The sequence below is a fragment of the Rhea pennata genome, chromosome 24 (genome assembly GCF_028389875.1).
Source record: "Rhea pennata isolate bPtePen1 chromosome 24, bPtePen1.pri, whole genome shotgun sequence".
Classification (NCBI taxonomy): Eukaryota; Metazoa; Chordata; class Aves; order Rheiformes; family Rheidae; genus Rhea; species Rhea pennata.
The window spans coordinates 3,609,509-3,622,676 of NC_084686.1; the positions used below are offsets into that span (position 1 = coordinate 3,609,509).

Below are 13,168 nucleotides of genomic sequence, written 5' to 3' on the forward strand. Positions count from 1 at the left end.
CTTTAAAAATCCATGTTACGAAGGTTCAGTAAGATCTTTGGTTCTTAAAACATATTTTTAAAAACAGACAAGCCTAATTGATTAGCTGTCCATGCGATGCTTCCTTTCTTGATTGCTGGAAACAGGTAAAAGCTCTTTCACTGGTATAACAGCTCTGTCTTTGTTTAGTTGGCAGAGCCATGGAAATGCAGAAGCAACGTCATCCAAAGCACTTATCTACAGCCTCTTCTGTTAGCCCTGAGCCACCAGATTCTGGCAAGATGCGCCAGAGTGGGTCCTCCACTGATGGACAAGATGCAGTATACCTGCCTGCCAACCCAATGTCTCCTTTGGCGACCGGTCCCTTTCCCTCTCCAGAGGGAAGCAAGGACAGTGAAGCAGGTAGGAAGATATTAGCGAAGGGGGATGATTTAAGTACTGTGTTGCAGACAGGATATATGAAGTGCACTTCTGGTCCAGGAAACTTAACAAATTAGGAGATGTTTTCCTTCTGTTAGTTATGATTTTGTTGGTGTTTAGTCATCTTTTCTCACTTAGTCTCTGGTTCAAATCAGGAAATCCTATTATGACCAGAAATTGTTTTCCAGTTGCTTCTATCACAGTGGCGTTGGATCATCTTACAGAAGAAAACAGCTTGTGAGTTTCAGGGCTCATTTGTCTGCTCCTGTAAGCACAAGACTGTCACCTGGAAAAATTTCTCATGGAGAGTTTTCTAACCAAGGCAGGAGTTCAGTTCCTGCACTCTGAATTGAGAAGAGGCTGTGAATCAGAAGTTTTCTAATATACTCCAATTTTGTACAGTTTTTGACAGTTGTTACTCCTTCTCTTTTTAGGCTTGAAGCAGACTGTAGAAGCTCTACCTTCTAGCGATTGTGTGGATGGCACACCCCGCACACCTAATAATACTTTTGAATTCCCATCTCCCTTGGAAAACTTGCAGGAGGAGGAGGGAGAATCTGAGAGGTAACTGCGGGTGTCCTGGTTGCCTGAGCCTCAGAAGAGGGTGGATGTGACAAAGGCCACTGAAGCCAAGCCTATAAAACTGCTAGTGGCACAATTTGTATTAAACATTGTTAGCAGAAGAAGGAAATGGTCATTTGTGTCTGATACTATGATAGTACTAGAAAGCTGGCTCTAGATGAGAAGCCTAGGCTTGACGGATGGACCCAACATTTCAATTAGAAGGTTCTTTAATCCGGAGTTCTGCTGAATGTCTGAGAGGGGTAAAATTCTTGTGTAAGTATTCTTATAATAACTCCTTTCTTTCTTCATAGAATGGTTGACATGGGAACACCAAAGACTTTTCGCAAGTGAGTATGCTTATAACTGCTTGAACTTCACTGAATCTGTTGAGATTTTAATCATGTTTAAAGTAGAGTGCAGTGATGTTCATTGTTCTGAACCACTACAATCACCTAGGTGATCTCTGCTGTCCTTAAATAACATGTATATGAAATGAGACACTGGATTCAGATATAGGACAGGTAGATCTAATCATATGCAGATAAGCCCTTTGATCTATGCTTGAAATCCCATCAGTACACACAACAATCAGTGTAATGGATGGATTGGGGAATAGAGATCCCTACTTTTCTTTCCCAAGTCTGCCTGTTGCTAATCACTCTGCATCTGCAGAGAGACAGAGGGAAGGAATTGTCGCTGCCCTTTCACTGACTTGGTATTTGGCCTTAACCAAATTACTTTATCAGTATCATTAAAAGTAGGGTTATGAAAATATTGCATGAACAGGTGTTAATTAATTCTTGGTCATTCTGTAAAGGGCAAAATTATAAAACATGCCAGTAGCTTCAGACAGCTATCAACCTCCTGGGAGAGCATGTTCATGATGAATCCTGAGAGGTTCTCTTCTTTCTTCCTTATGTCCATGCCAAAAATGGGTGGCATCTGACTTTTTTTTTTTTTTTTTTTTTTTTGGTCTTAGGATGGACAGTGTGGGTTTTGCAGATGTACAAAGTGAAGATGAGCTGTATGATTTTGATGTGGACATGGACCCTCCCAACTGGCAACAACTTGTGAGCCGGGAAGTGTTGATGGGGCTGAAACCCTATGAAATCAAGCGCCAAGAAGTGATTAATGGTGAGACGAGATGTTTTTCTTAGCTCATGAAACACAAAGTTCATGCTCTGTCATTTGGAGCTCTGAAGTTCTTGAAATTTAAAGCTAGGTCTTTCTTCATTGATGCTGCCCAAAGTAGGAGCCAGCTGTTTTCAGTTTGCAGAGTTTGGGTATGTAAAGTTTGTATTCTCCACTGAGAAGCATCCTGATACAAGACTGATCTCGTCCCTAGGTTGGAAGTACGCAGAATTACGTGGTTTGACACTGAAAAGCCAATTTTGTGATATCATGTCCTATAAAAGGAGACAAGAAGCACTGTCTGGATTGCTGGAAAGTGCATGATCTTGAATGCACTTGAATGCACACAGCTACTACCAAACGTCTTCTTTAAAACTTCATCATAATTTCAGCTCTTCAGTTTTGCAGAGCACTGTATGTGGCTACGTGAGCTGCTAAGAGATCGCTGTTTATTAGGGCAAAATTATGATTCATGAATGAATTGGTTTCCCTGTTCTTTCAAACAGGGAGGTATAGCAGAGCATGGCTTCATTCCCGAGCAAACCAGAACATGGATCAGCAAGGTCCAGCAGTGTAGATGAGGAATATTTTTATAAGTCCATGCTTCTGACTTCTGTGTCAAAGTTTGTTCCATGCTGATTTGGATTTGGACCCACATTGCCACATCTATTCAAGTCAGTAGTTGTAATCCTGTCTTCCCCTCTCTTCAGAATTGTTTTACACAGAGAGAGCTCATGTCCGCACACTGAAGGTTCTGCATAATGTCTTCTACCAGCGTGTCACCCGGGAAGGGATCCTGAACTCCAGTGACAAACGGAAAATCTTTTCAAATCTGGAGGATATCCTTGGGCTTCATGGTAAGGGCAGCTGAGATACCTTTCAGCTTTGCAGTCTCAGCAGAAATTGCAGGTACAGATATCTGGGGGTGGGGGAAAAATGCAGGTGACCCTGAAGTTGCCAAGAGAGGCAACCGTGTATGACACTTCAGATGGAAAAAGAGCATTTATAGATACTCTTCTTTTTGCATAAGCTGATATATGAAGATACTTTATTAAAAAATGACTGTGTCCAGTGTTTTGGATACTTGTTTTTACTTATGTTCCCAGACTCTTGGTGCTGATTCATACTTTGATTAAAAAAAAGAAGAGCGATGCTTTGATTAATGGTATTCAGAGGGCAGCATTCAAAAAGTTACAACTACTGTTGAAGAGAATATGAAAAAGTCTTAGAAAATTGATGTCTTGCAGGTGGTTTTGAAGGCAGTCCTTCTTAATGTTTAGAGAAAGGATTATTCAGAATCAGAATTTCAGCTCTGCCATTGAGTAATCAGCTGTATAATTTTAGGCAGGTGTCTAGAAGTATGTTACATTGTCTCTGCCTTTTTAAAAGGTCAGTGATATCGAGCTTCTGAAAAAAATAAAGCTGGAGATGTTCTTGGGGTCATCTGAAGACAGGCAAAACAGAAGTGCAAAAGCGATATATAACATTTTCTTAAAAGTTCTGTTACATCTGTCACAAATTACTGCAAATCTAGTGTCTCCTAGAAAAGTTCTTCTTTTAAAGAACATGCTGAACTTCAAGCAAATAATTTAGACATAATAAGGTTTCTTTTGTTTCTTTCTTCTTTTTCTTTCCTTTCTTTAAGTTGCGTTGAATGATCAAATGAAATCTGTCCGAAAAAGGAACGAGACTTCTGTTATTGGCCAGATTGGGGAAGACTTGCTTTCCTGGGTAAACTGCATTATTTTTTGCTTTATTATTCTTGAAAATACATTTCCTAAAATGATAAATAGAGCCAGAGATTAACTAAGATATAATTCCCAGCTAATAGGAACTGAATGTCTAACAATCATCATTTCTGTGATGACATAGAGCTAGACACAGAGGTTTGAAGCAAAGCAGGAAGAACTCAGCATAGGATTTTCATACCTCAAACTCTTTCAGATTTCCCCTGCATATTACGAAAAAGCAAGAAATACCTTGTGCATTCATTTTTTCCCTTTGCAGCTTTTTTAACATATTTGGAGAAAAGGCTTGAAATATAAGCAAGCTGGACATTACAAGCCAATAGTTGTATGTCCCTGAATAGTGTTCTGGCTAAGTGGCTGAAGCAAAACCAGGATCTCACTTCAGAAAGTGATTATTTTCTGATATTACTAGACTGTTTCACAGATTGGGTACTAAGAATGGGAAGAGGCTTGCAGTTGCAGTAACAGATTAGCCATCTGTCATCTGCTGCACACTTCTCAGTCCTACTCTTGGCTATCATTTTTCCTAGCCATGTTTCTGTGAGGCTTTTATTTAGGAAACAAGATCATAGAATCACAGAATGGTGAGGCTGGAAGGGACCTGTGGAGATCATCTAGTCCAACCCTCATGTTATGCTATGTTCTGATGTTTAGACAGGGGTGTCCCTGCGAAACAACAAAAACTTTGGTCATGACTGTGCTGGCCAGTAGTCTGGTAGATAATCCCTTGTCATTCATCCAAGTGCAGTTTTTTCTGCTCGCCATATGGCTGACCAGGGTGACATGGCACTGTATTCTTTCTGAATGAGCAGCGTGTTTAAGACCTTGCAATATTTTTGTTATTAGTGTTGATAGGAAAGGCATTTTGAAAAGGGTTGGATATGATAGGGGCAGAGAGAGATCTGGAGAGTCTTGAGGTGTGAAGGGGTTTCTCAGTAGAATGAGGAGAGGAAATCTTTAAAAACAGGATGTTTAAAATGTTCTCTTCCATGTAAATGAGTTCTCATGTTTTGTCAAAGTGATTTCTTTCTTCCGTTTGAGACTAGTGCTGCTGTGTGGCTGTATGTCTGTTCACACTGGCACATGCTGAACTTCCCTGTGTCTAAATTTGACTTTCTTGGCTTTCTGACACAGTTTAGTGGACCAGCAGAAGAGAAGCTGAAACATGCAACTGCCACTTTCTGCAGTAACCAGCCCTTTGCTCTAGAGGTCATCAAGTCACGTCAGAAGAAGGACTCTCGCTTCCAGACATTTGTGCAGGTGAATTTTATGCAAGGGTATGAACTGCTTGAGGATGTGGCTTATAGCCAGTGTAGGATAATGAAGGGCTGCAGACAAAATTATCATAATTAATGAGATTATGTGTAATGCTGCCTTCAGATTGGGATCAATTCCAGTGCTGTATTTATCTCTGCTAATCACTTCTGGTTGAGAAGCCTTTAATTCTGAGAAATGCAGGATGTCCTGATAGAACGCAGGAAAGCAGATGCTGTCCCAGGCAGGAGATCACATCTTGTTTGAGGTGGCTGTTTTCCAAGGGAAATGAATTCTTCTGTGGGGAAAACTGCTTGCAGTACTACAATTTTATTGCATGCCACAGGCAAAAGACAGATGTGGCACACCTATTCCGCCCACCAGAAGAGTGGCTGAATATGTGTTGCACTTGGAGAGGAGTACATTATCTTCATTACCACAGGCTGGGAAGAACTCTGGTAATACAAGGATTGAGGTTATTTTGAAAAATGTACTGTAGTTTTGCCATAGCGTGAGATACTAAACTGATGTCTTGCCTTTATGGCAGTGACTGAGATTGATTGGAGATGGTACGAGGCCTCCATGAAGTAATGAGGGAAGGAAGCTGCTGCTTTTGTGATGAGCCTTTCCTATATATAATTGCAAATGGAGAGGGGATGTGTTGTCTGAATGATAAATCTTGGCATTTCTTGTCTTGTATTTAATTACCGGAAAGTGAAGTAACAGACTTTTATATGATGAATAGATGTTACACGTTCAGGTAATTATAGTCTTAATAAAAATGACAAATGCAGTTATTGTGCTGATTAATTTTAGGATGCTGAGAGTAATCCGCTGTGTCGACGGTTGCAGTTGAAGGATATCATTCCCACTGAGATGCAGAGGTTGACTAAGTACCCCCTTCTGCTGGATAATATTGCTAAGTACACAGGTAGAGTATTTCTGATGGTAGCCAGCGCATGCATTTCCACAGAGTTTTTAAGCAAATGTGATTTCAAAACATATGTTGAAGGACAGCTCAATTTTATGGGTCACTATTTGTTTTCATTGTGACCCCACTGCTGCCTTCTTCACAGGAGGACAGCTGAAAATGGGTTATTTTAATAGAAGAAATATATCCAGTCTTAGTTCTAAATTAAACTCCTTTTTCTTAAGGGGAAAAAAAGTTGAAATTCAATTTGAAATAGGTGAATGGCAGTCTGCATTGGGTTATAGTAAATGTAGAGTGCAATATAATCATTTAAAAGTAGTTTTTTAAAAAAATGAGTCAGCATTGCTCTAATTTTGTAGATAAAACAAACCATTCTGCTTGTGAAAGTTACTGATGAAGCAACTTGATTTGCTATTTGTTTGCTCCTTCAAAGGAGGAAAACAGAAATTTGATTGCCTCTTCTCCACCCTCCATTTCCTAGCCTGTTTCTTCATTATCCAATGACTGTTGTTATTTTTTTATAAACTGAAGTCAAGAAGATATTTTCTTTGCACTCTTAATTTCTGATTGTATGCAAGCACATGACAGTACATGACAGAATGAGGTATTTGTAAGGATTTTTGAACTTGCCATGTGGTTTAAGGCCAAGGTTTGTCTAGCCAAGTCTCTAGCAGTAGCTAAAAGTATATTTGAAAGAAGAGGAAACAGAGAAAAAGAGCAAGTATAGAGTAACTATATACTTATACTTATTCCTTACTGTATGTTCTGAAAACCCAAGTTTAGGAACTTACTAAGGGGCAAGTTGCATTTGGATTATTGTTTTTAATAGTCAGTAGTGTGCCTATTATTTCTAGATTTGTCTTGGTATATTTAACTTCTTTCTAAAATCTTCAAGTATGAAATAATTGGAAAGAATTCAGTCACTAGGGATAATGTTTTATTTGTTTCAGTAAATTAGTTTTCAGTAATAAACATACTCTGATTAAAAAAATATATATATTTCAACACATTAAGGTGGCTAGATGGAACATTTAAGAAAGCACATTTAAGTGAATTTGAATTTCCAGGTAAATGCCTGTGAGAGAGAGGGAAAACGTAAGGCCTTCCAACAACAGAAATCCCTAATTGTTCACTAGTAACATAAAAGTGAAAATGAAGAATCTGGATAAAAGCCTGTTGAGTTATACTGTTGTTAAACAAGCACGGATAGACATAGCATATGTTTGTGAGCATTGAAGGGAAAAAAGGAAGTATTATAGAATCTAAGCAAAAATCATGTAGTGTTGAGGCTTATGGGCAAAGCAACTTGTTTCTTTAAGAAAGAACAAAAAGCTGATAATTTAGAATGAATTGATTTTCTTAAGGTCAAGGTTTCCTAGGTGTATTGATTGAGTGGGGTTGTTTTGGTATGCTTTTTAATCAATCCTTGCTAGTGAACTCTTGGATTGCTTGTTCAAGATTCCCAATCTCTGGGAAGAATGCACAATTACAGTACAATTTCACCTACTCCACAAAGTGATGATTCAAAAAAGCTTAATATTTAAAACTTCAATGTTATCAATATAATGTTAACTAAGAATGTGAGATAGTTTGAATTTGTAAAGAAGTACTATACTACATAATAGAGGCCAAAAGTGTATTGATGTAGCCGTTCTTGAAGGTTTTCATGTTCCTCTGAAGGATGAAATTTAGCTAAGATGTGTTGTACTGAAAGATATTTCCAGGGTAACAGGCAAGAGCATGATTAATAATCTGACAACATGCCTTTTCAGGTTTACTAGCAGATATGTGCTGTGGTGAAATCTCATTATTCTTGCAAAATATACTACGTTTTCAAGTTTGCTCTATTCATAATTAAGAAAGCATGTGATACTGCACTATCCTTGATGTACTTGTTTATTTGTCTGTTAGCTAGATTCATAACATGTCTTGTGTGAGTGAGAATTGATGGGATTCACTTGTATCTGTCTCTGTATGGTTATGTGGCATTGGCTGGGAAGGTAACTCTTGTTTGCCCTTGCAGTAGCGGGAGATTGTTTTTTATTTTTAAAAAAAATGACTGTATGTATGCTGTCAGAGATTTTATTGCAGAGATATCAAATGCAGGATATCTGAATGGAAAAATGTATAATGTGTTTTTGGACATATTTCTTCAGTTGTTTCTCTCTTCCAAAAAAGAAAAAAAAAAGGATTCAAAGAAACTAAGACAGAAATGAGTAGTAAGTTGCAAAGTCAGCCACTCAAAAAAGATGTGCACAAGGATTCATCTTGGTGGACTAGCTGGCTGTGTGTCATTTTAAATTATTTACACTGATACTCTCTTGGTATCAGTGTGAAGTCTTAGTAAAATTTTAAGATTTTTTTGAATACTTCTTGGATGCAGGTTTGTGGAGCGAGTAATACTTTGGATAGTTGTCACAAGCCCCTGTGAAAAGCAATAGTTACAAGTGCTTTCTGTGCTGTACGGTCATCATCTGAGGCTTGTGTCTTCTGCAGTGCAGACTGAATTCTCTCCAATCCTAAATCTCATTTCCCTTTGAAATGTCATGCTTTTTTGATAGGTTATTCTGCAAACATAAGTTCCTTTTCTCAGATTTAAGGTCAGCAGACTGTACTAGATTTCTGGCTCTTTCATCTTTCATTGGAGAGTGTTTTTACAGTTTCTTGCTGTCTTGCAGAACTGCCTGAAGAGAAGGAGAAAGTGAAGAAAGCAGCAGATCATTGTCGTCAAGTCCTTAACCACGTGAACCAGGCTGTTAAAGAATCTGAAAACAAGCAGGTAGGAGGAGAATGAAGTGTGCATCGGGGCTGGGAAGAAGACAGATGAAGGGAAACAACCTGTTGAAAACACCTGCAATCTCTGTACTTGTGACTTGTACGCTTGTTGTGATTAAGGGTGCTTTGTGGCGTCATTGTTCCTATGAGAGCAGGAATCTGAGGTGTTTGAACATGTGGAAGTACTCATGACTGCCTGCACTTTGGCTCTAGCGAGTTGCACTAATTGGCGACCAACTTCATTACCTCTTTTCCAGCATTTGGAAGATTATCAGCGTCGTCTTGACCTGTCCTACTTGAAGCAGTCTGAGGATCCCATGATGGATGAGTTCAGGGTGAGTGATGGTCTTGAAGTGATTGCTATGTGAATCGTGTTTGCAACCATGTAGCTAAGTTTATGACTCTTCCTACTACAAATTCAGATGTACAGCCAAATGGTCCTTGGAGAGAAATGGTGCTTCTATACAGAAGTTGAACAAAATGATTGGGTTTGGAAATCTGAGTCATGGTGTCTTCCTGTAAGTCTCTATGGATGTAGCAACTTCATTCTGCAAATAGAAGTGCTGATGGAGCTTCTAAGTTCCACGAGCCAAATCTTAACAAACTGTGAGCTATTGCACTTCTGTATCATATCAAAGATAGCTGGTGGATGGTGAATTGTCTTATGGATGTTTCTCACTTGATCACTTAGTTGTGCTGTCGGAACAGAGGAGGCCTCAGAGAGCTGTGAAGTGTAGAAATGCAAATGACTTTGAAAGAAGAACTTGTATGCAGGTTGATTTATGTAGAAGATCCACAGGTATAACCAGGTAGAAATTTAAGTCCAGTGTTAGAGTGCTGTGTTTCATGGCCCCTGTAAATTCTTACAGTTGCATTAGTGGAGCTGGTTACTTGCCATAGGCTGCTGTTAATTGGAATGGACAAAAACACATCTTTGGGACAGGACCAACTTGATAAAAGTTCCGTATTTCAAGTGGATTGTAAGCACCGATAGGTACTTGCAACTAGAAATAAATCTTTTTTTCCCCTTTTTTTGGTTTTCCTTTCTTTCATGAATGTCCAAATAGATAACTTCCACACAAAGACTCTCATTCTATTCTGCCCCTTTTTCTCATGTTGGGATACTTGATTTCCACTTTCTCCTCAATATCAGGATTTTATTTTCTTCATTTTGACTATTGCCTATGCCTATATCTTATTTAAGTTCAATGTAATTTATTTATTACTCCTCTCTCTTCTCTAAGGTCACTGTGTATCCAAAGAAATTTTTATATGAAGACTTTGCTATAAAACTGTATCATGTAGTCTTCCACAAATAAACTTGCAAGCATTTAGTCAGGAAATGAAGAACTTACTGGCAGTTATAAAATCTTGCTGTCATTGATTTTAGACTTTGAGACTTGGAAGGAATGACTTGTGAAAACTGTCACTTCCACTTGCCTGCAGATCTAAATGTCACAAGCAGGGAAATGATTGAAGAATCCATTGACATTATAAAGTCCATCAGATCACTGGAATGATTTGTATATCAATATGTCATTTGTCGGCATGCTTGACTTGCAAATCAAATGCTGAAGCATTAACTGATTGTAATACTAGAACTACAAACTTAATATGAAGAGATATTGGAAAAACTTCTCCTAGAAATTAGGCAACATTAATGCCTTAGGAACTTGATGTAAAAGGAAAATTTTTTACTCCCTCACCCTCAGCATGTGCATGAGAGCAGATGAGTGAGGCAGAGTGATAACAAACCCACTCAGAAGTTTTGCTGTACAAGTGTACTCCACTCCTGTTCCATGTTACTTTTTCCAGACTGGATTTAGCTGCTAGTCTCCAAATTGGAGTGCCAATCCGTATCCTTCCCTCTGAAGTTCCAGTGCTTTCCTATTACTTGCTTCAATAGAAGTTTCACAGTGCTACTTTTTTTTCCTTCCCCTACTGACAGAACTTGGATCTAACTAAGAGAAAAATGCTTCATGAAGGACCTCTAACTTGGAAGGTTAATCGTGACAAAACTATTGGTGAGTCTTGTCCTGTCTAGAATTGGGTTTGTGTGTGTTTGCTGAGAAGGAGGGGGAGAGAGAAGGCGTATCTGCAGTTTCCAGTTATGATTCCTGCTGCTGCCTCTAATAATGCCTATGTGTTTCTCAGAGTTGATGAAATTATTCTTGTCAATTCTGAAATGTGCTGGAGTATCATTAAGGCCATGCAGGGACACAGCAGTCAGTCATGAGATGATCCAATCCCATCTGTAGCTCTCTGCTGTAGTTTTGATGAGGAAGATTTGCAAGCCTTGCCTAGAATGGCATAGCACTGATTACTGCCTCTGCATGAGTAATCGAAAATGCAGCCTCTTTCTTTCTGCAAGGGTGTGATAGAAAACCATGAATCTTTAACTCATTCTGGGCTCGTTTACACTCTGTCCAGATCTCTACACTCTGCTTCTGGAGGACATTCTGGTGCTGTTGCAGAAACAAGATGATAAACTGGTGCTGAAGTGTCACAGCAAAATCTTGGCATCCACAGCTGATAGCAAGCACACCTTCAGTCCTATCATCAAATTGAACACTGTTCTGGTTCGTCAAGTGGCAACAGGTCAGTGTAACCGATGCGGAAAACTAAAGAGGAAGCTGCGATGACAATTTAATAACTTTAGGAAAGATGCTTTTGTCTAAAATTCTAGAATAGGATATGGAAAAACATGTTGCCTTAACTCTTGCTTCTCCAGCATCTTGCTTTGTGATGCTGAATGAGCTGTTAAATGTTTCTGTATCAGTTACCTAATTATAAAAACAGGTAATAGCTAAAAGGATGCTATGATCTGAGTTTTAAATAGGCTTATAAGTTAAGGTACTCTGACCTTATTAGATGAAAGGTACAGTAGAAATGAAAATTGTTAGGAGGGAAAAGAGAGGAAATAAATCTTTTTCAAAGTAGTCTGAAGAGTAACAGCTCTTTTCTTTTAGGACTAATAGACAAATTTCATGGATAGGGAAACAATTATATTTGTATATTGTAGCATTGGAGAGGTATTTCAAAAACTCTTCTATCATTGCTTCTGGTTGGGATTATGCCTGGTTTCTATGAATTTTCAGAAAACTGTACAATACATGGCATCTAATTAAATTCTTTCCTCCCTGCATTGCTTCAGATAACAAAGCTTTTTTCGTCATCTCCATGTCAGAAAATGGTGCTCATATTTATGAACTGGTGGCACAGACTGTTTCAGAAAAGAATGTGTGAGTAATTGGTTCAGCTCCATCTGCTGTTTGATTTGTTGTACTTGAGAGAACTTTTACATCTACTTGCCTGTGGTATTGTGCAGGTGTCCATGAATTACTTCTGTAAGCTCAGGGGAGAACATAGTTATATTGGCCAAGGTGGGAAGTACCAAAGGCGTAGTCTGTCATCACTCTCAGAAAGTTTGTATACTCGTGTTTTAGTGAGAATGTGTGTATGTATACACACATAAACACACACTCTATGGTACTTATATAGTATGTGTAGTATGTGTGTATACACAGTATAGTATGTGTATAGTGTGCGTGTGTGTATAAATAAATATATATATATACATGTATACATATATATATATAAAAACCTGAAAGATACTTTTTACCTTTGTGATTTGGTGTTATGTAACTGAGTACCTGATAAGTCACTGAAATCATCCAACATCTTCATGCTGAAATAGGTAGACTTCAGGACTTTGATACTGGTATCATAAGCACCCTAGTGCATGAATTTCAAACCCTGGATAAACTGTTCTTCCTCTTTGGTACAAATGCTTTTGTTCTGAAGTATAAGCAGGGCATAGACTTGTTTGTATGATATGTATCAACTGTTTTAGAGCATCATATATGAAACTGTTCAGTAATATGCAAGAAATGTTACTTAATGCTTTCTTATATATTTGTGTATAAAATAAGTGCCTCATCTGACAGCTCTTGCTAAGGTCCCATCATTCATTTCTTTATGCTAAAGACTGACTATCTAGTGAGGTGAGCGTTACGCTGTAGCACTTAACTTGTGGCTGCAAGATACTACTGAGACATTGACAGTAATAGATTTTAAAAAATTAGATGTTCCTGTTGATAAGAAAAACAGTTAAGAAAAGCACTAATTTTATAAGCTGGATTTAGAAAGCGTTCAATGCAGCAGTGTCATTATACTTCACATCTTGCATGTTTTTATTTGTTCTCTCTACTGTAGATGGCAGGACCTTATAGCTCAGATGGCAGGGACCGTAAAAGTGGAGACTACCAGAAGAGTCATCCCATTACCACAGTCAGGACCTGGCGAGTAAGTGACAGTAGCTGGGGGAGGAAGGATTGGTTTTCTTTTTCCAGTAACCCCTCTTCTG

General features: G+C 38.5%; 1 protein-coding gene across 4 annotated transcripts in view; it reads left to right on the forward strand.

Annotated features, from left to right (window-relative positions):
- ARHGEF12 (Rho guanine nucleotide exchange factor 12) overlaps nt 1-13,168 on the forward strand; it is a 78,226-nt gene that overhangs the window by 54,417 nt on the left and 10,641 nt on the right. For all 4 annotated transcript variants that reach the window (XM_062594378.1, XM_062594380.1, XM_062594379.1 and 1 more), the window contains 14 exons: nt 169-381; nt 834-963; nt 1,275-1,310; nt 1,943-2,097; nt 2,805-2,951; nt 3,740-3,825; nt 4,977-5,102; nt 5,913-6,027; nt 8,706-8,806; nt 9,060-9,137; nt 10,751-10,826; nt 11,233-11,400; nt 11,957-12,044; nt 13,018-13,107. In XM_062594378.1, coding sequence (XP_062450362.1) covers nt 169-381; nt 834-963; nt 1,275-1,310; nt 1,943-2,097; nt 2,805-2,951; nt 3,740-3,825; nt 4,977-5,102; nt 5,913-6,027; nt 8,706-8,806; nt 9,060-9,137; nt 10,751-10,826; nt 11,233-11,400; nt 11,957-12,044; nt 13,018-13,107 — 1,609 coding nt within the window. The remainder of the gene's footprint in view (nt 1-168; nt 382-833; nt 964-1,274; nt 1,311-1,942; nt 2,098-2,804; nt 2,952-3,739; nt 3,826-4,976; nt 5,103-5,912; nt 6,028-8,705; nt 8,807-9,059; nt 9,138-10,750; nt 10,827-11,232; nt 11,401-11,956; nt 12,045-13,017; nt 13,108-13,168) is intronic.